This window comes from Gymnoscopelus microlampas, assembly GCF_963454915.1.
Source record: "Gymnoscopelus microlampas genome assembly, chromosome: 13".
Lineage (NCBI taxonomy): Eukaryota > Metazoa > Chordata > Actinopteri > Myctophiformes > Myctophidae > Gymnoscopelus > Gymnoscopelus microlampas.
In genome coordinates this window covers 34032563-34058964 of record NC_139950.1, presented here as the reverse complement: position 1 = coordinate 34058964, position 26402 = coordinate 34032563, and the positions used below count along the sequence as shown (strand labels likewise).

The window sequence follows — 26402 nt, the reverse complement described above, 5'->3', positions numbered from 1 at the left end:
CGCCTTTCCCACTGTTAAAGAATCTGACAGTTTCAAGCCATGGAGCACCCAATGCCTTCTGTTCTAATGCCTACGATACCCACGAGCATACATCACCTGTCAAACAAAATGTGCAGGGCCCCACTGGCCATTTTAAAGTCTATACTGTGTTTGTTCCTTTGCCTCTGACTTAATGAGTATAATAAAGAATTGTTATATTAATGAGAATAAAGAGTTTATAGGCTGGCAGAATTTGCGTCACCTTATAAATCACTCATAACTCAAGCACTTATTTGTTGTTGCATCGTTTGTGTTATTTGTTTTTAGTCTGATAACTTTTCAAGTTTATGCGTGACATTGCTATTGCTATTTGTCTCCTTTGTCTTGTTATCTGTAAAGCCATTTGAACACAGTTTTACAAAATTGCCTCTAACATTCATAATAGTTACTATTTCAATGAAAATGTATTTTAAAACTAAAACTTGTATACTGTCTACACAAACGTGCTTTTAAATGATACATCAACCAAATGAAAGACATTCGAGATAAAGCTGGCCTAAGCAAAGTAGAGTCGAGTACAATATCATTATAAAGTAGCAGCGCCCTCATGCGATACATTTTGGGTAGTGCAGAATCCCAGTGTGTTGCGGAAGTGACTTTTGGGCTTCGGGGCTTCCTGTAGTACATAGTTATCCTAGCTGCTGCCTGCCTGCCTGTTATTTCTCTCTTAACTTTATTTCAATGTTTTGGACTGAATGTCTTCGTGCCTTGGCTTGAATTGATCTCCACACATTGACTGACTATTTATAAAGTCGTGTAGACATCATGTTTACGACCACCGGCTCTCGGGGCCTGTGTGAGTATAATAATAATAACGGTGATGATGTCGTTGTTTTTTAGAGGGACTGTCTGTCCTCCAATGAGCCAAGCTAGTTCATGTTAGCTCTGCTCTGTCATTCATTTACCAGGAGCTGTGTGTGTTTCTGTCATAGAGGTTTCTGTATAACAGTGGTTATCAAACCTTTTCATGTCAAGGACCCCCAAATTGACACTTATTAGCCCGCGGACCCCCATTTCAAAAGATATGCCAGGGACCCCCATAAGAGAAGATTTTCTTTACGGCTCTAGCAGTGATTCTCAACCATTTTAATTTCAAGGACCCCCAGTTTCACATGCATTAGGCTACGGACCCCCATTTAATGGCATTTCTATCACTTGGACCACAATTTATATTGTAAAATCTATGTCAATGTAACCCATTTGTACACTCTCAGAGTTACAGACCCATAAGGGTCCATTTGGTGCCTAATCTATCATTTAGCTGGGGACCCCCTGGAACTCCCTCAAGGACCATGGCTCCCTCAAGCACTATGGCTTGGTTTCCATTGGGGTTCTGTCCTGTGTTTTCAATTCATCGATACGTGTTCGTGACCGTGAACATGAGTCATGACACCGCCGTTGATTTGATAAACGGCAACGTCAAATATGGTTGTAATCTTTGTTTAACGTAACGACAGACTGTAGATGTCATGCGTCTGCCCCGCCCATACATACATAGTATGTCTCTCACTCACTCACTCTCTCTCACACACACACACACACACACACACACACACACACACACACACACACACACACACACACACACACACACGCGCACACACGCACACAAACAAAAATCTCTCTCTGGCAGTTTCCATTGCTATGCTAACTATGGTTGTGTTCTATTTGTACCCTAGACAAGGCTCCTCTGTCCAAAGGCCTCCTGCTGGTCCTCAGTGGACTGACTGTGATGCTTACCCTGCTGCCACAGTACCAGGGCCTGTTCACCTACAACCTGCAGGCCATCACACAGCAGCAGCAGGTAGGGCCAGAGTGTGTGTGTGTGTGTGTGTGTGTGTGTGTGTGTGTGTGTGTGTGTGTGTGTGTGTGTGAAAGAATGAAATAAATGACCTAAAATTATGACAATTCATTACGCGTCCGGGACCCCTAGGGGGTCCTCAGAGCTACTATAGGGGGTCCGCCAAATCTTTGTGTGGTATTTCTTTTTTTTTACCTTAACCACTTGAACCCTAGCATCCCCTTTTCCGAGGACGCTTTAGCCGGAAATAGCAGATCTACAAGCTCTCATCGCCTCGCGCTGCGAGGCGTTGAGAGCTTGTAGATCGGCTATTTTTGGCAAAGAGGCTATAGACGGGTTTCATGTTTGTAAACATTGAGAGGATATGACCGCGCAGAGGAGGGGGTAAGCCTATGGGTGCGTTTGGAAATTACGCACCGGAGCACACTCGCCTATTAGTTTGTATTGGCCAGTGCGCTCACTGCCGCTCAGGGCTGTATTTTCGAACGCGCCTTTCCCCCAGGCATGCGCAGATTGCGCATTCTGCTCTGTGATGACGTCGCTCGGAAACCCGTCTATAGGTGAAGAGGGAAAGAAGAGCAGACTAAGTAAAAAAAAAAACGTTAATCTGAAACACAATTTTATACAATATAGAGTAGGGGGTCCCTGCTTCATCTCTCTCTCAGCTAGGGGGTCCTTGGCCTGAAAAGGTTGAAGACCCCAGTTGTTGAGCATGAATTGAATAAAACTGCATCCGACCAAAACTCCATCCCTCTCTGTGGAACAGTGGTGGAGTCCACTACTGTGCCATAGAGGTGTGTGTGTGTGTGTGTGTGTGTGTGTGTGTGTGTGTGTGTGTGTGTGTGTGTGTGTGTGTGTGTGTGTGTGTGTGTGTGTGTGTGTGTTTTAACTGTTCTAAATGTATTAATCTAATGAACATTCTGTGATGTTTTGTCCTGTTGTGGAGGTGTGGAGGTGGGTGTGTGGCAGGCTCATCTGTCTGGACCTGAAAGACACTTTCTGCAGCAGCCTGCTCATTTACAACTTTCGTATCTTTGAGAGGAGATTTGGTACAAGGAAGTTTGCTGTAAGTACATATATAGATAGAGATGTATGGTTGATCGTTGGTTAGATAATAACTAATATTAGTATGATCTATGACTACGTGATTGATTGATTGATTATTGAATACTTTATTAGACATGTAAACAGCACGAGGTACAGTCAGACATTTGAGCTAAAAGGAACACAAAAAAGTCCTGGGGACTTGTTTCCATTGTGGTCCTATGCGTTCAATTCATCAACATAGCATAAAAAATAACATCAAAATACAATATCATCAACAAATATAAGACACTTATATTTTTATATGACACTTTTATATGTACAAAAAGGAAAAAATGATTTTAAAAAACTGTAGGCAGTGAATGCAGTCACCTTTCTATGGGAGTTTACCTCCCCCTTTGGCCTCCTGAAAGATGGATTTTCAGGCCTGTTTTGAAGGAAGTCAGTGATCCACATTTTTTAAGGGATGGTGGCAGTGCAGTAGAAAGAGAATTTACCCATGTTTGTTCTACAGGTGGGTGGTACCAGATCGTTGTTGTCGCTCCCTCTAGTATTGTGGGTGTCACTCACTTGAGGTAGTTAGTCAGGTATGAGGGTATTGACTGTCTTTAAAAAAACAATCCCATTTTTAATTGCTTAACCCTGTCTTCTACCCTGAGCCATCCCAGACTAGCAAAATGTGTTGGACATAGGTGGGTCATCGGACCCATCGAATCAGTTTGTTTTGGGAGGTCTGAAGCTTAGTCTTTAGTGACATTGAAATGTTCGGGAACCAAGAGGTGCAAGCATAGTCAAAGTGGTATCGAATGAGGGCTCCAGCAAGAGTCGAGAGTTGATTTATTTGAGTTCTCTGCTGTGCCCAGTTTGCTCCTAGCATCTCATATAGCCCCTCCTTTATTCCAGTCTTTCCTTCTGGGGACCTGGGTTTTGTCTGCACTGCTTGACTTCCTTCTGGGTCAGGCGGTCTACTTCCTGTTTGAGTATCGTGTGGAGGAACTGCCTGCAGGACTGTGAGTAGACACTGTCTGTTCTAAGAGCTACACACTAAATGTAACTGATGCTCTATTTGAGTGTCTCTCTGTGTTGCTGCTTCTCATGATTCTAGCCATCTAATCAGGGACTTATTTGACCTGTGTGACATCATCCGGTGAATACAGTTTTGCCTACCTGTGGGTCAGGACCCCAAAGTTGGTCGGTTGGTGCTCTGACAGGGTCATAGCATAAATTTAGTTAATGTAGTCCCAATGGCAATAACAAACCACAAGGATATTGCTTCACCAAACAGTGAATAACAGCGTGTCAACTCAAGTCAATTTTATTTTTATAGAATATATCATACCAGGTATTGTACTCAATGTGCTTCACATACAGTACTGTCCGGTGGATCCACATCTTCCAACTTTCCATTAGATAGCCATAATTAGATCCCATCTTGTTTGTTGTATAATTCTATCTTGATGGGGGGGGGGGTGTATGGCAGGGTAATAATAATGTTCTACCACAGCAAAACAAACATTTCCTCTTAGCTTATTACTAGATGCATAGCCACTGATTAGCTAAGTCAGTGGTTCTCAAACTTTTTCATGTCAAGGACCCCCAATTTAATGTAATGTATTTGGCTGCAGACCCACTTCTGAAAATATTTTGTACCAGGGACCCCCATACAAGATGTGTGTTGTTAAAATGTTTAAAAAATATATGTATTTTTTTTAAAGATTCTTTGAATATAGCAGATCTACTGTACAAGTCCACTTAATGTTGTGATGTGTCACGTGAGCTTGTAGATTACGGTAGCCATTTTCAGAGCCGTAGATGGGTTTAAAGTGGTTAAATTAGATTTTGACGCTATTTTAACTAGGGACCCCCTGGAACCCCCTCAAGGACCCTTGGGGTCCCCAGACCCCGCTTTGAGAACCACAGAACAAAGTCATGTTTGTTATTTTGGGAATTTCACATGAATTAATTGCACAAAATAACAGAGATAAAACATACACCTTTTTTGAACTCGTCAGGGCTGTGAGTTCTTACATCTTTTTTCTCTCTTCTGTCCATCTCCCTGGTGACCTTTGACCCCATCATTCTCTCCCCTCCCTCAGGCTGTCCCCAGTCTTCTCTCTGTTTGTGCCTTTCTACCTCTCCATACCCAGGGTGCCAGTCACACAGGTCCTGGGACACATCCCCATCACCAACAAATCTCTGGTCTACGTGGTGGGATTGCAGGTGTGTGTGTGTGCGTGTGCATACTGGTGCATTTGTGTACTAATGCCCCTTTTAGACAACGCTCTCTAGAGAAAACGGTAAAATAAAATATCAGATGTGCCTTCCGTTTAGAGTTAGACGGTAACAACGTTATCGGGGGTTGAAACCGGAACAAAGTGAAACCCCCTTCCAGAGTGGAAATCTTTGAAAACGCTGCGCCTCGTGCATGCGCCAACTTAACAGGAAAAACAAGTCTAAAGTCGCTTATAATAAGCGGACATGGCAACCCTGCGGTCTATCTGGCAGTGCGTCACCACCACCTGGCATGCACACTACAGCGTTTTCAATCACTGTTGCGTCTCCATCTAAACGCAGAATAAAAAGTGAGAACGCAACTGGACTTTGCCGTTTTCTCTAGAGACCGTTGTCGTCTAAACGTGGCCTAAAGTAGCCCTGTACGGAAGCCTAATATCTCCCGTGGTCATGGGGGATTTGGTTTCCCAAGTTGAGAATCTGCTGCTACACATGCTTCAGCATGCATGCCTGCCTGATTGTGTTTCTGTAGCTCTCTGTCTTACATGTTAAATATTTGTATTGTTACAACACCTTTCAGCTCATCTTCTCTTCTCTTCTAATGTTTTGCTGGGTTCTAGCTGCTGACATCCAGTCCTTTCATGTGGCTGATTGCTCTCAGTGGATTGGTGAGTATCTCAAATCTAAGGGATAATGACCAGCGAGGCTCAGTTGCACTTTAGTATTGTGTGTATCCATTGTTAATGCGTTGATAGAAAAGATTGTCCAATACTGATTACAGTAAGTCAGAAAATAATTGTGTGACTTTGCTATATTATAACTATGTGCAGTATATATATATATAGAGAGAGAGATTTCTGACCTTTTCCACAGCTGGGAACTTTGCACAACATGTTTAATGTTTTTGTACAAGCTCCCACCCACTGTCTTCTTCACTCACACAACTCGGAAACTGAACAATGTTTTGGTGCATGAACTTTCATCAGGATGATCAGTGTCTATCGTTGTTCACAATAAAAGTGTTGTAATTGCAGTGGGCGGGAGCTTTCAGTTTTTTGTTGTGCACTCATGGTGTTCTCCTACGCACTGGCATATTGCACTTACCCTCTGCTCTACTGTTTGTGTAAAATGAGACGTCTGGGTAAAGTGGTAAAGTTCCTGCCCACCACCATGGAGACGGGTTTGATTCCTCCATGGTGCCTGAGTGCCTCCGGTTCCGGCTTAGCACAGTCGTCAATGTTTGTGGGTGGGAAACTGGTTGGGGAGGGTAATCTCTGTTGCGCACTGGTGACTCCTGCGTGTTAGTTGGGGCACTTGTTCAGCAGGCAGTAGAACTCGGAGCGATGGCATGTTCATCCACGCGTTACGCCCTCCCAATGTATGTTACTCCTCACTGTCACGTGAAAAGAAGTGGCTGGCGACATCACGTCTATCGTAGGAGCTACATGGTTGTCTACAACATCCTCCCCAAGACCAAACAGCAGTGGTCAGCAGTGACAGGGACTATACACATGGGGGGAATTAGCATAATGACAACATTGGGAGAAAAATGGAAAAAAGATATAGAAAGAAAAGCCTCTATAATTGCACAGGCACAAAATAGAATAGCTGACACCAATAAGCTCTGTGCAACTGTAGTTCCCTTTTCCACAAGGTGGCATAAACATTTCATTTGATTGGCTGCAGCTGCAGATTTGAACCAAATCTGCTGCGGAGCCAATCAAATGACCCTATGGGAAAATGGGAAACTGACCCGGAACAGGAAATGTTTATGCCACCCTCTGGAAAAGGGTTTATACTATAGTCAGTGCATCTGTGCAACCCTTATACTCTGGTCTGTTCTTGTGTGCTCTTCAGATATCAGGTGTATTGTACCACGGCAACATCTTCAAGATGCAGCATATTGTCTTCATCCCCACATGGCTTTCCCGTATTGGACGGTTTCTCTTGGAGCCACTTTTCTCAGGTCAGTACCAACTACTTGACAAACTTGCATTCTTTCTGCATATCCTAACCCTTTTTTTTTAGCTCTTGACCACTAGCATGCTTTTAACAATTTTCAAGGACCCCATCACGCATAACGAAGATCAAACCTTTAACACTCACTATTTAATTTCAAGCTTTTTTCCAACATTATGCCCATTTATTCAAAACGATTCTTACATTTGATTGACTATTTTGATACATTTAACAATGGAATACTCCACTGTCAAATATATAGATGTTTAGACAATTTGTGACATTAGCTGTGTCAAACATTCTCATCATTCCACTCTGAACATTATGCTTTGCTGCTCGATCCTACAATACCCAGAATTCCCTTTGAATGATTTGTTCTCAAGCTGTTTTTGATGCCAATTGCCTCTGGTGGCAGAAGGAAGAACAGCTATAGTATTTAGATGCCTGCATGAGTTCATACAGACAGTGCCTTGTGTGAATGTGGGCAAGCTGTGGTGCTTTCGATACTCTGCATGCTTCAGCAGCATGCTTCTGCAGATAACCTTGATGGATTTGTAGCGCCATGTACCGATAGATAGGGATTGACATAAGGTTTTCAACCTTATGTCAATCCATCCAATCCAACAGTGGAGTATTCCAGGTCAGCTGGCCTAAGCTCAGGCCCTAGTGGGCCCTTCAGCCCTGTCTCCACACGGAGTCTCCTCCATTATTCTTGATGGGGAGAAAATGTTGAGAGGAATGGACTGTCGACACTCCTTTTTTTTAACGACAACAAAGAAAATCAATCAATCTCCAGGGGAAAGAAACATAAGGCTGCCGCTTGCCAAGAGTTGGCTCTTTTAAAAAATACGCACGTCCTATTTACCCTTGTTAAATTGTGCAACAATCATTCTTCTAATCATTATTACTTGTTTATTTACTTATTTATATATTGTTTATTCATTGTGTGCGTGTGTTTGTGCTTGTGTGTGTGCTTTCGTGCGTATGGCAGGGCCCCAGTCCAGTACAGAGAGTCCCCTGGGGATGGGAGCCACGCTGGACATCCAGAGACAGCAGAGGATGGACATGCTGGACCAACAGCTGTTGTTGGCCCAGTACAACCAGGCTAGGAGGAACGCAAGGCCCCAGCCACAGGTAGATAGACCCCCACACACCCTTACAGACACACAAATACAGATACACAACAAACAGCATGGCTAGGAGGGACGGCATGGCCCAGCCACAGGTATATATAGGAATACACGCATACAGCACCACAGGCACCGTAACGGGAGGGGGTGGGGATTCTGTCTTGTCACTTGTTCTCTGATTTAATTTATTTATTTATTTAGATAGCATGTTGTTTCGACAGATGCCAGGTTCATTGTTTACCTGGTATCCTAGTTTCTTTGAGGCACAACATTTTTCTGTTTGCACTCCACTTATGTGACCATTCACCTTGTTTGTTTGTTTGTTTGTTTGTTTGTTTGTTGACTAGAGTTCATGCTTATTCCAATTCCAATTTTGACTCATCTGCTAAAAATGTAAATTGTAAATTTTACCTCCGACTTTTCAATCTTGAGTCAGAGACTCAAACACACACTCACTCACTCATTACAAAATTCACACCTACATCACATTTTAAAGGACCGCAAGCTGTTAGCTTTAATAGCTTTAATACGTTTTATCCTTTTGACCTTGGTGGGCCGATGTATGCAATTGTTAGATATATTCGTCAATAGAGATATCAAAATCAAATCAAAATCAAACTAAATGGACCCTAATTTGGTTCCATTTGTACACCTGAGGATTTTACTGTGAACTCCATCACGTGCCTGTGTGTGGACACGCCCACCACTAGTGTCCCCCCACGTCCAATCCGGCGACACTGATGCATATTGTTCCTTTTGTGATTGTGTACGAGCCAGTTTGATGAACATTTATCACTACTTTGTGAAAGACAAAGGGGTCACGAGGTTGCAAAGCTATGGCCTCTCATGCTAACTTGTTTTTCACAGCAACATGCATGCACAAATGCACATCATCGCTGTCGGGTGGAAACCTTGTATGTCCAAAACCGTTTTTTTTCAGGAAATGGAAAAAATAACCTGTGTTCCAATGGATCCAATGTAGTCGTTATTTAGCTCTCGTTAATATCTTTCATTTATTCAATATTTATAAAACCTGCAGACTCACGTAACCACTTTCACATTAAAACGTTTAAAAAATGAGCTTGTAGATGCTAGATTGCTCTTTTGTGTGACAGTGTAGGATGACATTGGGCATTAATTTAACCCATTCAATCCGGGAATGCATCTGTGACATTTTAGATTTGAGATATAACCATTACTTTATACTTTGGCTATTCAAAAATAGCAGATATACAAGCTCATAGCATGGCAGCGAGAGCTTGTTTATCCGCTATTTTTGAACAGCCAAAGTATAAAATAATGGCTATAGCTAGAATCTAAAATTACACAGATGCGTTCCCGGATTGGATGGGTCAAGTACAAATTTGGACATACAAGGTTTTCTGCGTGACGGCAGCGACATGCAAAATTGTCATTGTGGAATGTGGACAGCAGCTGATCCTGTGCCTGTGTGTCTTTAGGCTGGTCTGTTAGATTGGGCCAGGCTGTTCCCCTCGCTGAGACACAGAGGTCAGAACCGGCCCCCAGCCCAGCCACGCCCCCAGGCTCATACACACCCCTCCCCTCAGCTGCAGCCACAGCCCCCACTACTGGACAACTCTCCTGTCGCAGAAGAGCAGGTGTGTATGTGACGGTTGCAGTTCTACCACGCCTTTTCTGTACAGTTAATGTACTGATAGCAAAGGTGTAAAGTAACTTTATAACTAAAGTACATTTACTCAAGTACTGCACTTAATTACGATTTTGAGGTATTTTTTACTTTACTAGAGTATTTCCAGTTCTCAGTACTTTTACTTCTACTCCACGACATCTCAGAGGTAAATATTGTACTTTTTACTCCACTACAATTTTTTGAAAATTTGAGTTGCTTACTTTGTAGATTATTATTATTACATACATTAACCACTTCAGCCTTGTACATACTTCGGCTACTTGAAAATAGCAGATCTACAAGCTCACAACGCATGAGCTTGTAGATCTGCTATTTTCAAAAGAGTTTTATACATTTGAAAACGTGTGAAATGGGACATTCTGCATAATGAGTACTTTCTACTTTTGGTAGATTTTGATACCAATACTTTTGTGCTTTTACTCAAGTAAATATTGAATTCCGGACTTTTACTTGTAACAGAGTATTTCTACATCGCAGTATTGATACTTTTACTTAAGTAAAAAATGTGAATACTTTTTCCAATAAAGGACGCTCTCACTTGCTTTCATTGAAAGCAGAGGCCTTTCTTTCCGCCAACATCACGATAATGTGTGCATTTTCCTGCCTTGGCTTAGGTAGGGGTTTTCAATTTAAAGTGTGAAAGGCAAGGTCAAATGGACAGCTGGTCGGGAGGATCAACAGCGTATAGCGTTTGGTATTATGTAACGAGGACCGGTGCTTACTTTCGGTTTCTATTTATTTCTGCTGTATCAAGCGCAATACATGCTCCTTCCGACATCCAAATGTTTTTTGGTAAGGGAGGTGATGATAACTACATTTTGACATTGTCATTCAGAAGATAAAATAAATTCGGACACTCTTGCACCCACAGATGTCCTGCTCCTGACTGTCCGAACTAGTTCTGAAAGTTTGTCCGAAACTGACATCATTTTCCTCTCCCACTCCAATTTCATTCTTGATTTTTTTCTGAAATCGGCCTCCCATAACGGTCTGTTCCTTTGCCCAAAGCACCTTTGTTTCTGTATTCATACCTGATGGAGATTATTTAGTGTACTCTGTTTGTTTTTCTTTTTTTCTTGAGCTGGCATTTTTTTTTCTCCCCTCCGTTTTTTCTTTTCTTTTCCTTCATCTTCTACACAACTGGAACATGTTGGCAGCGATCACACTTTAATAGTAGTCATTACTGCCAGTTTCCATCCTTACGCTTTTGTTTTGTTTTGTTGTTTTTCTTTATGGGCTTGCTGTTTTTCTTTTGTCACGGTGCCAGTTTCTTTTGTCATGATGCCAGTTCCCACCTGATGATGTGTGGGAGTCCTGACTATTTCAGACTGTACTGAATAACTGCTCGCTTGCGTAACGTCTTCATCTTCAACATAGAACACTCATTATGTTTTTTTTCTGTTGCTGGTGGCAGTCATTACTGCCTGGAACCACCGAAAATCTACAGACTAGGCCTTAAGTCTAAGATGTAGAGGTCATCATAATCAACGTGTGTGTACTGTGTGTATATAGTCATACAATCTCCCACCATGCAACAGCACATCCGATAAATGTGTGTGACATAAAAGGGACACATCCAAATACAGATATATCCATATATAGGCATAAAAGGGACACAGACATGTAATTCTTTTCTTGATTGGGCTATATATGAGGCAATACAATGGTATATATTTTTGATATGTATGCAAGAAATGCTTCTGTCAAAATACAATAAACAAATGTAAAAAAGAATAATAATTGCAAGTCTGAAAGGCATCGTTCCCTTTGGGCATTGGCCTATGCGTGAAATCTCTGCGTGTAAGTGTGTGTATCAGTCCTTTGCGTACCTCACCTATTTGTTGTAGTTGGACTTATGAATCAATTAATAGTAATAATAATTGTCTTTATTGTCCCCTCAGGGATATTCAGATTCACAGTCTGTTCTGTCTGGAAAACACATCCACACAGCCATATAGCACAGAACAACATAACATCAGGACAATACATGAAGTCCCCAGTATACACAAAAACAATCCTATTAGCGAGGCAGTTTGTTTAATGCCGCAATGGCTGAAGGGACAAAACTCCTACTAAAACAAACCTTTTCCCATTTCAAAGTCCTGTATCTTTGTTCAGATGGCATGAGTTCGAAGTGACGATGTCATTGGTTGGGGACATGTTATGTAAATCTGTCTGTATGTATTTGCTGCTGTTTGACTCAGGTTGCCAGGTTGGTGGAAATGGGCTTCTCCAGAACGGACGCCCTGGAGGCCCTCCGAGCCTCCAACAATGACATCAACATGGCAACCAACGTCCTCCTGCAACACTGAGCGCTTGGTGAGAACACGGACAGAGAGACAGATGAGGACGGAGAGATGGAGGAGAGGAGCAGAGCATAAACCACAGAACAGGAGAAGGTGTCAAAGGGAGATAGTCATTGGGGACAAGAGGAAATAACTAAGGTATGGTATGGAACATCTGCGGGGGTAGCACTGCTGAGCAGAGCTCAAGTCCTGAACTGGGCTGGCCTGCTGGCACATTGATCGAGCAGAAAGATCTTGCGTCGTAATGTAGCTTCCTGGTTCGGTATTGCACTGCAAAATGGGCCTCAAGGCTCTGAGCAGTCGACTTAGACTAAACCCATGGTTTACCTGTCACAGGTGCATCTACTGAAAGAAAGCCTCCCTTGTCATTTTTGGGGGTTGTGCATCACGAGTCAGTGTTCAGTCCCAGAGAAAGCGGGTGAATGAAGCTAGAAGCATTTTTCTCAAGTCTCATCTCCTCACAGATAAAGACATTTAGCCATCTAAGATATATCAACTTTTAATCTAGTCCATTTTTGCCACTATGCTTCTAATCCTAGTATGGCTGCATTGTATTAGGAGACTATTGAAACATGGGTGAAAAGATCCAGCAAGGCTACTAAGGCAAAAGAGTCTACATGAAAGGACCTTTTCTTTTTAGATGGATTTCAAGTCACCTGAGCAAGGAAACCATTTATATTTGTTTTCTCAAGACAGCAGGAAGGACATGGAATGGAGGGAATAGGGTCTTGTGAACATACTGTAGACATGCAGCATGGGTTAGGGTTACTAACACAGTCAACAGATGCTCTGATTGTAAATTAACCCATGAAGTTATTTTATTTTGTACTTACTTACTTTATTTTCAAGGACAAGACACTCTGCTCTCCTTTTTTGTGATTTTCTTGTATTGAGACAGACCAACGAAACTGAGAAGGAAGCACATGGATTTGATGCTAGTCCTCTCATGGACACATTTTGTTTCCAGGAAAAGGGACCTTTCCCATTACACACTCTGGACAAGAAGATGACTGTTTTATACTATGATACATAGCTGCTTCTGTTCTGTAACTTCTGTAACTGTATTTTCCGGACAAAATGGGGCCCAAAACATAGCCTTCCTCGACACTGTGGGCTCAATCACTTTTAACAGCTATAATTTGGACTCGGATTATTGGAAAGCCAACTGGTGGGGCCCTGTGTAACCCCTCGAACTTTAGCTCCCTAACGGAGGCTGGCACAAGTAAGGGTAGGGTAACTTAGGGTACGTGTGCAATCTCAGGGTTAATGGGGTGACTTACTTCTGCTAATGTTCATAATACTAACTTTTACCCGCCAACATGTATACCTGGACATGTTTGTTTGTACACAGAGTAGTCCATCAAAGGAACATATCTCACACATGAGTGGTCTTTCATTATGCACACGTACACACACATACAGTATGCACTCACTACAAATTATTTAATTTATTCAATCTGAGGTTGAGCCTTTCCTTTACCACCACACTTCATCCCGAGCCCAAAAGTCAGATGATATTTATTATGCAATATGAAGACAAATGATAAATATGTGACAACTGCGTACTTTACTTAGTACTGTGTGTGTGTGTGTGTGTGTGTGTGTGTGTGTGTGTGTGTGTGTGTGTGTGTGTGTGTGTGTGTGTGTGTGTGTGTGTGTGTGTGTGTGTGTGTGTGTGTGTGTGTGTGTGTGTGTGTGTGTACATAATATAATAGATATACGTGTAAATATATATATACTGTAGATATACAGATATCTATCTATATGAATGTACTGTAGGCTATAAGTGCATATACAGACATAGTATGTATGTATATACAACATATAGTATCATATGTACTGTATGTATGTATATACAGTATATACGTAGATACCGTATGCAAACACACATATACAGTATCTATCTATAGATACACATACGTATATATATTTGTTTTGTGTGTGTGTGTGTGTGTATATGTATAACCAAAGTAATCTAGCGCACACCAGAAGCGTTTTGATTGACTTTATTTAATTCAGATAACATAATTGGAGTGAACAACACATCCTGGCTTCTTTACGTTTGCTCTTCAGAGAGAAGGAAGAGAGAACCTGAGGAAGCCATGATGTGAAACGCATTGTTCACTGGATTACTTTTATATCAACATATATACGTATGTATATCTATGTGTATATAGTGTGTGTATATATACATATATATATGGATATATATATATTTATGTATGTGTATATATATATCTCTCCAGGAACATACTTGGAAGTTTCATACAAGAAATATGCGTTGCCGCACTATATTGATGTCAAAAACAGATGTTAATTTTCTATTTTGTGTATATAAAACTATATGACTACTGAAGTAGTCTATCTGATGCGTATGTATTATAAAGAGTGAGTATAATTAGTTGTGAGTGTGATATGAGAGAGGCTGCATGGACAACTCTCTGGACTCTGGAGTGAGTCATGATCCACCTGTTGAATAAATCTGACTAAATTATCTTTTATTTTTAAATGGGGGCGGGTCATTGGGAATTGTAATGAAAGTAATGAACGACAAGTCTATGCTTTTCTGCATTTCTTTTACGTTGAAGTGAGATCTTTTTTAATTGTGTGTCAATTCTTATGCCTGATTTACAGTATAGTTTGTCATACGACACTGTTGCGTGACAGAAATAGCAGATCTAAAAGCTCACAACATGTCGCAAAGCGAGGCATTATGAGTATGTAGATTTCAGTGCGCAACAGCATTGTATGTGTTTGTCAGGCTTAAGTCAGAGTTCTGATGATGCAGGGAAATTAACATTTTGGAAAATAAAAACTGCTATTTTGTCGGAAGGAGCACATTTTTTCAACAGGGCTTGAAGTGGTTGTGTGGTGTAACATTTAAATGAGTGGAATGCAATACAATCCATTTTGTAAAAGGGACAAGGAAAGACCATGCATGGTTTTGTTATGACAAAATGGCAAATAATTATAGCAGTCCATAACGGCAGTCATGCTGGGAAAGCAAGGTGTTATGTTTTGTCTGTGAGTAGAACATTTAAGAGCATGGAAGCTCATTGCAAATTGACATTGGCTGCCGTAACTCATTTATTATTCATGGAGATGAATTTATATTCGGGATTTCGTCTAGTTTTCCCACTTTGTCAGTGTTATAGAGTGGAAATATGATGCATTGTCATAATGCTGTAACTAATTTATTATTCATAGCAATTAAATATTATATTCATGATTTCCCATAGTTTTCCCATTGTGTCAATACTGTACAGAGGAAGTATAATGGGCTGTTGGTCAAAGGATCCCAATTTCCCATCGCATACACTGTCAAGAAGATTCATCATATTGTCGCTGTCGAGTGGAAATCTTGTATTTCCAAAACTTACTTTTCAGGATATGGAAAAAAAAACCTGTGTTCCAATGTAGTTATTAAGCTCTTGTCATTTTTCCCCCATATTACAACAGTATTGTTCACTGACTATAACTGAACAGAAAATGTGTTGTCTGCAAGCAACAAGTGTAACTTAGGCCAACGCCTCATGTGGTGCAGCTTTTCAACACATGATGTCATGCGTTGCACACTTCTATTTAACAACTTGTGGTGCACTTTTCTGGTTAATTTCTACACAATGGTGACCTGTATTCTCAATCACAATAGTATAGAAGCATATGAACCGAAACTTGAAAAGGCCTGAGTGTACAACATTAGTTTGCATTTTTCAAAGTAACCCTTAAAATGTAAACTTGCTGTGTCCATTTGAACTACAGCAAATTGTAGAATGGAAATGGGTTCTTTCATTTCTGCACTCTTGGACACATTCAACGTAGTGTAATAGCAACACAAATATAAGTGAACGATTGGCACCAATTTCTCACTTTCTATATACAGTACATATGAAATGTAAAATTCCAAAGCAACCATGTCCTTCCACTAATGTATACTTACTCTTCCGCTGTTGGGGTCTGTTAGTCGTCTGTCTGTGTAGACTAGAAGGGGTCAGTCTGCTTGAAAACACTATGTATTTAAAACAGACCCAGTTCATCAGTGTTTAGGTCTGCGCTTTCTCAGTTTGACCTCTCAAGAGGGCCTTGTCAGGGGCCCCCATATCCGCTTGGATTTCTTTAGATGAGATAAAATTAGATTTGACTGTCTGTCTACTGTCACTCCTTATCGTACTTTGCACTGTCACGGTCATATTTTATCCAGTCAGACACTGCTCTGTCCTTAAATCTCATACACCATTATACTTATAACAGTTAATGCTAGAATTTAAGTTTATAAAAAAAGAAAATGTCAAAGTTAATAGGAAATACAATCGGCATCTCAGACCTTCTGTTACGTTTCGACAAAGACTACAGTATACTGAAAACTGGATGTGGTTTGTTCTCAGCTTCTGCAGCTAGATGGAGACATTGAGTGGCGTTTAAATCTCTGCCACACCCACTTGCTCACATTATTCCACTGAGCAGACGACTGCACTGGAGACGGTCCCTCCAGGGCAGCTTGAATATCAATGCAATGTAGAAATTATGCACATCTTCAAATTAAAGTAGTTCAGGAGCATATGGGTTTGCCAACTGCCTGCCAGCAGCAGCATGTTTTGCCCACCAATACAAAGTAACTGAAACCGAAATGTCCCTCAGTTCACATTTAAACGGAAGAGCACAATGTTTTATTCTTTTATTGATTTTTCAGTTCACAAGAGCGAGTCACACGGGTCCATCTCTTACCGTCTCTTACCGCTGGCTGACTGGTCCCAGACCAAAGCACTGCCCAGCAGTGCGACTTTTAATGGACTGTTGGATTAAACGGTGACTTAACCCGAAGTGATTTATATCAGCCTTTCCCTGCTGTTTCTCTTTATGCTTCTGTGTTTTAATTAAAGGCAATAATAAGAAAAAACGAATGACAACGCAAGCTCATTAGGAAGATCCTTCTAATCAAGCTACTTTATATGCAGCATTAATCAAACCTTGTTTTGGGGGTAATGGGTGTTCTGGAGCGTAGCGAGGTTGATGTACAGTAAGTGTTCTTTTGTAGTGGGGCAACTTTAATCTCCAACCCATTAAGACCTGAGGCCGATTCTACACAAATGTCTTCTAAATTAAAAACGTCTTCTGAAAAACGTGTGTTGCTATATCAGTGGTTCTCAAACTTTTTCATGTCAAGGACCCCCAAAATTATATATATTTGGCTGCCCCCCCCCCCCCCATCTCAAAATATTTTGCTCCATGGACTTTTTGCTTTAAAATAATATATATATTCAAAGATTTGCTCAAATTGTCACGATTTTTCAAAAAAAGCAGATATACAAGCTCATAGCGCATCACTTCGTGCCGCGCTATGAGCTTGTATATCTGCTTTTTTTTGATAGCCAAAGTATAAAATAACGCTTTTTAGCTCAAACAAAAATGACACAGATGCTTTCCCGGTTTGAATGGGTTAAAATGTGTCTTAAGCCAGTGCTCCAGTGAGGTGGTAAAGATTTGCTGGTAAATAAACCCCTTTTGGCCATACCTGTCCCCATGTAATGGCAAAAGTGAAATCATTCAATTGAGAGGAATGGTTTTACGCCAAGTCTGTACACACCTTACTGTGAGTGAGAATGCTGCTTGGCAATATAGCAAATTGGTACACATTATCTCTGTAGTCATGTGATTCCCCCTGGCTTGGATCATAACTCCCCATATAGGTCATGGCCATTTCCGCCTAGAAAATCTGAGTTTAGTCAAGAGAATCAACAGCTGTGGTTTATACTGTAGGGTTTCTTCCTTGTTAACGAGGCTATTAACGTTTACAGTACAGCCGACCGTGGCCTCGGAAGCCCTGGTGATCGTTGTCTGGCTATTTGTCTTTTGGGGGGGAACTGTCTGTGACTCTATTAACTAAGGCCTGTGTCGTGACTTTAAGTGGAACACCCATGTGTTTGTGTGTGCGCGGCATTTGTACACAATGTGTACATGTATGTGTATATGTATGTACGTACATATGTCAGTGCCTACAAATTATGCACAGTACTGTATGATAAAGTGACTTTAACCACTTGAACCCCAGTGTCCCTTTTCAGGGCTAAAATTCAGTGAAAATAACAGATCTACAAGCTCACAATGTGTTGCAACGCAACGCATGGTGAGCTTGTAGGTCAGCTTTTTTCAGCAAAGACACTTAGTGTAGAGTGAAACAGGAGCTAGGGGACCTAAGTAGAGCCCTTAAAATAAGTACACATCATCGGCACCTTTGTTTTCAATGTTATGAAATGTCCAACCATCATGATCAAGTCATTGCAATGAAGATGCAGTATGTTTATGAAAGTGGAATGAAGACGGTGTTTGTGGCCCATGTGAGTGTTCTACAGTATGTGTGTATATCAGTATCGGTTCACTTCAAACGGCCAGAAGCCAGCATAAGGCATCATCTCTGTCTCTCTCTGTGTCTGTCTCTTTCTGTGTCTCTTTCCCCACGCGATATTCCCTTGCCAGCTCTGTTGCCATGGTGAGTGCATGCCGTTTAGTGAGGTTGCCATGGGGACGGCTCTCATCATGATTTCTGCGTGTTCATTTGTATGCTTCCCACAAGAAGGGACTTTAAAAAACATTAACCGTGCAGGGGAGTGCCCTGTGGGATTGTCTCAAGTGTGTCTACCTTTACCTCTACCACACTGTGGAAACACCATCAGTTATCAGCTATCCCCGTCCCTGTGCAATGCATGAGGTAGGATTGGTTATTACCGAATAGTTGAGAGCGGTTTTCCGGTTGTGTAGCCACACGCTCATTTGTGAGAAATGCCATACGAATTAATGAGCGTTATTAGAACAATGCGGTCTCTTTTCCTTCCTTATTAATGAGACCATCGCTGTGGTAGGCAAGCATTCCAAACAGCACCCACTGATATGGTAATGGAATGCGAACTGGGTCACTTTAAGATGACAACATCATTTGTTTGCTCGATTCCTACGAACGATCTGTACGTTCTCTCTCTCATGTTTGCAGGTTATTGTTGTGTGCGAGGGTGTGTGTGTGTATGTGTCCGGAGGCGTTGGAATGAGCGAGTGTTTGCTGTAATGGCAATGCTATTCTCGGGGCAGACGGCAAACGCCAAAGGCCACCGATGGTTTCCTCTTGTCATTTTCACAGGAACTTCACAACTAATGGGGCACAACAGTGTACCTTGCCTTCAGGCCCTGCAGGGGTTTGGCATTTCAACTCCATTGTGTGCTGGCTCCTGCATGTCTCTTGAGGTATATTTAGTCTCGCTTCATCTAACGCAAAAAGGTACATAATCATCTTTAATTATTAGGGCTCGGCTAAGCCACAGGTTTTCAAAGTGGGGGCCGCCAGGGAACCAATTGGAAAGGAGAGGAAAAGGAAAAGATCATAAACAAATATTATATAAATGTTCAATTCAAATTCAGTTAATGAGATCATTTTGTCAGTTTAACCTCTTTCAACCTGGTGTCCCCATTTTAGGCATGTCATCATTGTCAAAATGTTCAAAAATTTGGGAACACATACACCCGTTGTACTCTGTGCTGTACCCATCATAGTATTTGGAGGCCAGTCTATGACGTCATGCGTTTGGAATGCATTCCACTTTGGTTATGCAATAACCATTGTAACTTGTACCCGTTGTCAGAGTACTTAGTTCAGCACCATAATACTTGGAGGGCAGCCTATGACGTCAATGCTATCACGTCATATTGATGACATCAGGGATCTCCATATACATTATGGGCATACACACACACACAGATACGCAGACATTTTTGTCTCCGCCAGTATGGTGGAGAGTATGTTTTCGTCTCCGTCTGTCCGTGTGTGTGTCCGTCTCAGCCAAGCTAACATTGGTCAAGCTTCACGTGACACGTGACAATATGTTGTCACATGATGAAATAAAAATCTATAAAAAATAGTACCACGCACTTCAAAAAATCATCTATATTTTTTGAAGTGAGCTTCCATCACTGTGATGACCACTGTTGTTTCTAAATATGAATGGGGTGTGATTTTTTTGTCTCCGCCAGGAGAGTTTTACCCTCCGTGTGTGTGTCCGTCTCAGCCAAGCTAAGTGACACGTGACAATATGTAATATAAATAGGTAAGACAGGATTAATCAGGAACAGTACTGGCGGAGACCTGTGCTCCGAGGAGCACATTTTCTAGTTTAATTTTCAGTTCTGGTACTGAATCCGACTCCCCACTTTCAGCACTGCGCTCCCTTCGGTCCTTGTTGATACACGCGCCAAGTTTGAAGTCGATCAGTCAGACGGTTCTCAAGATGTGTGAGCAAAACACACACACACACAGACACAGATGCAACCCGTTGTGAGCTTACGCTATATTCATTTTCCTTGTTTTTAGGGGGGGCAGGGGTGAAGCTGTTTTAAGATTCAAGGTTTTGTTCTACTACCTGTTTTTCACCTGGCTGGGTCCAAGTTCTCTGCCTTGAGGGGCAACTTGTTAATCCTGCCTGCTTTTCTTTTTCTGTCTTCTGTTGTTTTCACTTCCTTTTCATGCCATTTCTCAGAAGTCCTCTGCCTCAACCTGCCCTGAACCCAATTACAAACAAGCTACAGTCCCTCAAGGTGCCGGAAAAACATGAACTGAAAACATCTCATTTCCAAAGCCAACGGACTAATCTGCATTCCTGACAGCGCAGATACTGTAAATAGCCGTCATTCCTGGGCAGTCGGCTGTCAGTGAACCTGAGGTTATTTACATATATGTCCCTCTGTGCGTGCGCCGGGATACGCATGCTTTAGGTGCATGTGCTCTAAGTGATTGTCCCTCCACTGCCAGGACCAGAGTATGTGAGTAAACAATGTTTGGTGGAGTGACAACTTCTGACAAAGTGGGAGACTGACGCCATATGTGTTGAAATGACAGGGAGAGACTCCATTCCAAGTGATTATAGTCTTATGAAGTGGAAAAGAGTATTTGAGAGGCTTCTACTTAAATATATGTTTTAGAAGTGACCTGTTTATCATGACCACATGTTTAAATGCCACAGATAATGGCGGCCGGTGGTTTCAAGAAGGATTCCTCCGCAATGACTGTCTGACAACTCAGCAGAAATGTGGTCACACAGATTATTTCCAACCTGACTAACTTGTGTCCTCCTCTCTCTGTCTCCTTCAGCGTCAAGCCTGATTTATACTTCATCATACGACAGTGTCGCACACTGGAAATAGCTGGTTTACACGCTCATGATGGCGTGTCGCAAATGTAACACGTTGTGAACTTAAATCTGCTATTTTAAGCACACAACACCGTCGTACTACAGAGTATAAGTTAGGCATCAGTCTGTCTCTACCTCTGCCCCGGTCTCTCTCTCCCTCCTATCCCTCTCTTTCACCAACTCAAAGCACTGACACAATGCAGACACTCGCAGTAAAACTTTTTTCTCGCTCACCCCAGTAAATGTCCAGTAAGCCTATCTGTTGACAGGAGTGGAAATGGCCCTCACCGCCCTTAGCTTAACCCGTGCTCCACCATTTCTATAAACTATACCCTGCTCTTTAAACTAATACTGTAGGAATCTTCACCCCTCCATAGCCCTTGTTACATTCTCCAGAATCTCTCCATTCGCCTCTGACCTACAGCAAGGGTCATTTCCCGTGTAGCTGTAGACACACTTGGCATGTGATGAATGCACGGTTCATGCACAGGGCGCATGTATTTTTATTCATCTGCATTTGGGCATGTGAGTATTTGTGCGCACGTGCGAATACGTGCGTTGGTTGCATGCACACACGGCTGCATCAGTATCCGTGTATGTGATGAGCACAGCACAGATTCAGACCTCTCCTTAAGGTGTTAAGCTGATGAAAGCTTTCACTTCCTTTGCTCGCCTAAGCACACGCACACCCGAGAAGACTCGATACATCCGTACTAAAACCCAACCCTGCTTAACGCTTCCGACGTTGGCTTGGCTGTGTCCAGCTGCTGAGACATCCATCACCTAAGCGTCGGGAGCTGATTCTGCCTGTCTTTCGGCACCGTGGACACGGCGGCACAAGCTAACTTTTCATTGACTCGATGCTGATCCAGTTCAGTCCGTCTACCTTCACACCGGTCCACTACCTGCATGCGGCCCTGCACTGCTCCACTCTCAGCCGCTACGCCGTTTAATCATGACCTTACCCGTACCATACGGTCCTCCTACGCATGAGCCTCAGCCAGTGGTGGAAAGTAACTAAGTACATTTACTCAAGTACTGTACTGTAAGGGAAACTATGTAACTTTTCTGATCTGTGTGTGTACACAAACACTCCCCCCTTCCCCCCTCCCCTCTCTGACAGGTATCAAAGTGATGGCTGTCTTTGATGCATTAATTGAGTAGAGAGAGCACTAACGAGCACAGAACGAGTTTGAAACTTTTATGACCCAATCAATCAACTCAGTGCACCACCGCTTTGAAGTTCAAAGGGATCAATTAAGAGCTCCGGCTGAGCCCCACCCCTCCCCCCACAGACAGAGGCGTCCCTGCAAGGGATGAATGTCAACATAAACAGTGGAACAAAACCAAAATACAGCCAGAGTCTTTCTGCAAGTAAACTCTTTCCTGTAAACGAAAATGTGCTGCGTGATGACATAGATCAACTTTCATGAATATAAATGAATCTTGATTTCGTTCACCTGTGTGATTCCCACAGCCCGCGCTCCTCCAAACACAGCTGATTTTAATTACAGAACTACTCCGTTTTGAATCTCCTTCAAGATGACATCCAGACGGTCTATTACTCATTGTGAACGTAATCTGATTTTCAACCGAGAAAACCCCGCCTTTCTACAGCGTCACCAGTCCCTGAATACGAGGCTAGCGATTCAGGGACTGGAGCCAGGTTATACCTGCAGTATACTGTAGCTAGCTCCTCAGCAGGCAACCATGTTGACATACTGTAAATAGTTGCGTAATGTTAATTCTTTCACAAGTGTCATCAATTAACCACTAAAGCCCTATTAAAAAAAAGGTGTCTAATAACATGCCCTAAATAGGGATGCCAGGTTGAAAGTGGTTAAAGAAAATAAAATGTTATTGTTAAAGTCTTAAAGCTCTACTGTATACCCTGGTAGTAATTGTTGCTAGCGTGTTTGTTCAGCAACAGGGGGCTCCCCATCTCTCCAGCTCTTTAGCAAAATTTCAGGTGGATTACTTACAAATTTCATCCAATCCGGAGAGGGAACCCCACAAAGACCATTTATCAGATTGTGTTCTAGTTCCAATTTTGTCTGCTAATGTATTTGTTTAATCAATTCCAACCTCACTCGTTTATCCCGTATCCTGTATGAGTTCTCACTCCTGATTGGATGAAATTGGTATCCCGACCTGAAAATGTATTTTCTGTTTACTAAAGAGCTGTAGATAATATGGGGAGATGCCTGTTATTGAACAAACACAAACACTGGTAATGATTGCTATGGGGATATAGAACTTATTGTCTCCGCCAGGCCGAAAGGCATGGCGAGAGAGTATGTTTTACCCCCTGTCCGTGTGTCTGTCCGTCCGTCATTCTGTCATTTTGTGTACAGCCAATCTCCGGCACCGTTGTCTTGATTGCAGCGAAACTGTGCACACACACTCCCTGGATGCCAGAGCAGAACCTCTGCTCCAAATTTTTCACATGGGCCATTTATAGCGCCACCAGGAGGCCGATTTGTGCAAAACACATTTTTGGACAGTACTCCTACAAATTTTGGCCAAAAATCCCGCAAATCGGTACACAGTATCTCTATAGTCATTAAAAGAAATGGCTCATTTCAGATTTTTCATATTCCATCCTGATTGGCAAAAAAATACTTTCAAAGTTTGCAGGAGTACTCCGTTTCAAACCAAACGGAGTACTCAAATCATGAACACAGCATGCAATTTCCGTGAAATATTGCACACACATTCCCATTAGACCGAGGAAGAAAGGCCATTTGAAAATGTTCAAATCAGCCTCATGGTGGCGCTGTAACAGGCTGATTCGTTTTCTTTTTTACCTATAACTGTGTACAACTTTGTCTGCACACTCTCTAGAGGCCAAGGAAAAACCTTTGCCCTGCATTTTTCACATTTGCCCTTTATAGCGCCACCAGGAGGCAGACTTATGTAAAACATTTTTTTGATATTAAGCCTTCAGATTTGATTCAAATTTCACGCAAATCGGTACACATGATCTCTATAGTCATGTGATCAAGATGGATCTGTTTGATTTTTCATATTCCATCCCGATTGGCTAACATTGACATGTAATGTTTGCAGGAGTGGCCCGTTTTGAACAAAATGCCGCAAATCATGAACGCAGCGTCCGATTGCGGTGAAACTTTGAATGCACATTTGCACTACGTTGAGGAACAAATGCCACCCTTTTAACATTGGCCTGTTATAGCGCCACCAGCAGGTCAAATTTAGCAAAACACATTTTTTGAACAAAATGCCTCAAATCATGCATGCAGTGTCCGATTGCCGTGCACGGCTTAGGAATAAATGGCACCCTTTTCACATTGGCCTATTATAGCCTGGCGGAGACCTGTGCTCCGAGGAGCACTTTTTCTAGTTTTATACTTATTTTAACGGCTCCTTACAGGCTTTATTATACATTCAGGTCAAACAGAGTCAGGGTGCTACTATTGTGCATGTTGTCACACTGGAAAGGCTCTGCTTCACTAAATGGAACAGAGCCTTAATGAATGAACCTATGATAGGATGAAGGAAGTAACATTACACTACTATTTATGTCAATATGGCTGTCTAGCTTAGCTTTGGGAAACTGGCCTTTGAGCCCATTGGGCTGTTTATGCACAGTATGTATGTCATAAGAATTTAACACTCCTTTTTGTTTTATCTCTGTGAGTGAATATGCAAGGTAGCTAAAGTGATATAATAGTGCCTAGTGTAAAGGTCTAGAACCAAATGTAGCCTACTTTTTACAGCATGGTTTATATGGTATGTGCAATAGACAGACAACAATGGAACTAGAAAATAAGGAGGGTCAATTGCTTTAATGCCACCATTTTCTATTTTCTGAAGGGATGTCCATAGAAATTCCTTCCCTCAGAACTCCTGGCTAAATACAGTGAGGGATAGGGAGAGTCACTCTTAACAAAACACAAACAGAGCATCAATAGAGATCTGATGATCTGAAAGATGAAACCAGTTTCGAAACTTTTTTCATTTTGGTTTCATTGGTGTGGTCTGTGGGGGATGATAAAAGTGTGGGTGAATTACCTGTAAACGGAGGAGATCGGTATACTGTGAACTGTACTGTTGTAGCAGTGCAGTAATTATTATAGTGATACACAGCAATATTTACTGTTCATTTAACTATGATATTGTAAAAATGTACCCTTTTGTGTCCATAGTTGAATGTTTAAGATTTATTGTGTAGTAATAGCAGTAGTAATATTATTAGTTTTAGCAGTAGTCCCAGTAGCAGCAGCAGTAGTTATATTCCTTTATCTGTCTTGGATGTTGTAATGTCGCTTCATAAGACGTTTTTTTTCTGTTCCTGTTGTTAGCTCTGTCTGTATCAATGCCGCAGTACTTTGAATACTTCGTATTAAATGGCTGTCTGGGAATAGTGAAAATTGTGCAAGGTTATAAGGGCATATCGTCCACCTCCTGCTCAATCATCTGCACTCAATAATATAGTTAAATGGCTGTCCTCCCACAAAAACTCAGAAATTGCAGTAATGGATTATGTTAACCTTGGTTTAACATAACTGGTTTATTAGTGTAGCAGATGATTAAAACATTTGTACATTTGTAATGGTCCATTGCAACATTTGTAATGGACTCAACTGAAGCTCAAACAGCCAGATCCAAATTATCATGAAAAAGACACCCTAAAAAGAACAGGAGTAAACCCTGGTCTTCCTCAGATATATCTGAAATGCTACAGGATAAGGAGTAAGGTGCGTGCTTCTGAGTTACGCTCAGATTGGCAAGATTGTTGACAGCTACAACAAGAAACATGTGACTAGCAATGATATGAAAAGCCAAATCAACTTACTGCTGTATGTCAACATTATTAGAATGCAGCTGAAAATCCACCGAAATTTTGGAAAACATGACTGTTTCTCGTAGCACTCCCTCATCCCTACCCAACCAGATAGTTCAGTGAGGTGAGGTCAAAAATAAGTGATGCTTTTATGTAGCCCTTCTATTGGCAGGCTATCTATTTTAGAAAATTCTGCCATACCTCTGGGAGATTCAGACTTATTAAACAGACAGTTCGAGGAA

At 41.8% G+C, this 26402-nt stretch overlaps 1 protein-coding gene across 1 annotated transcript; it reads left to right on the top strand.

The window, feature by feature from the left end:
- The first annotated feature begins 673 nt into the window (after positions 1–673).
- Positions 674–12316, top strand: ubac2 (UBA domain containing 2). Its single transcript, XM_084076620.1, has 10 exons — positions 674–835; positions 1719–1843; positions 2787–2906; positions 3788–3894; positions 4981–5104; positions 5737–5784; positions 6974–7082; positions 8067–8209; positions 9666–9824; positions 12082–12316. Exons 1-10 carry the CDS (start codon positions 805–807, stop codon positions 12187–12189), a joined length of 1074 nt encoding a protein of 357 aa, XP_083932746.1. The 5' UTR covers positions 674–804; the 3' UTR covers positions 12190–12316.
- The last annotated feature ends 14086 nt before the right edge of the window (positions 12317–26402 follow it).

Excerpts from the sequence above, each read along its gene's own strand:
- ubac2 (XM_084076620.1), top strand. The coding sequence starts at position 805 with ATGTTTACGACCACCGGCTCTCGGGGCCTGT. Across the intron at positions 836-1,718 it reads CACCGGCTCTCGGGGCCTGT|ACAAGGCTCCTCTGTCCAAA; the intron begins GTGAGTATAATA and ends TTTGTACCCTAG. Across the intron at positions 1,844-2,786 it reads CCATCACACAGCAGCAGCAG|GTGTGGAGGTGGGTGTGTGG; the intron begins GTAGGGCCAGAG and ends CCTGTTGTGGAG.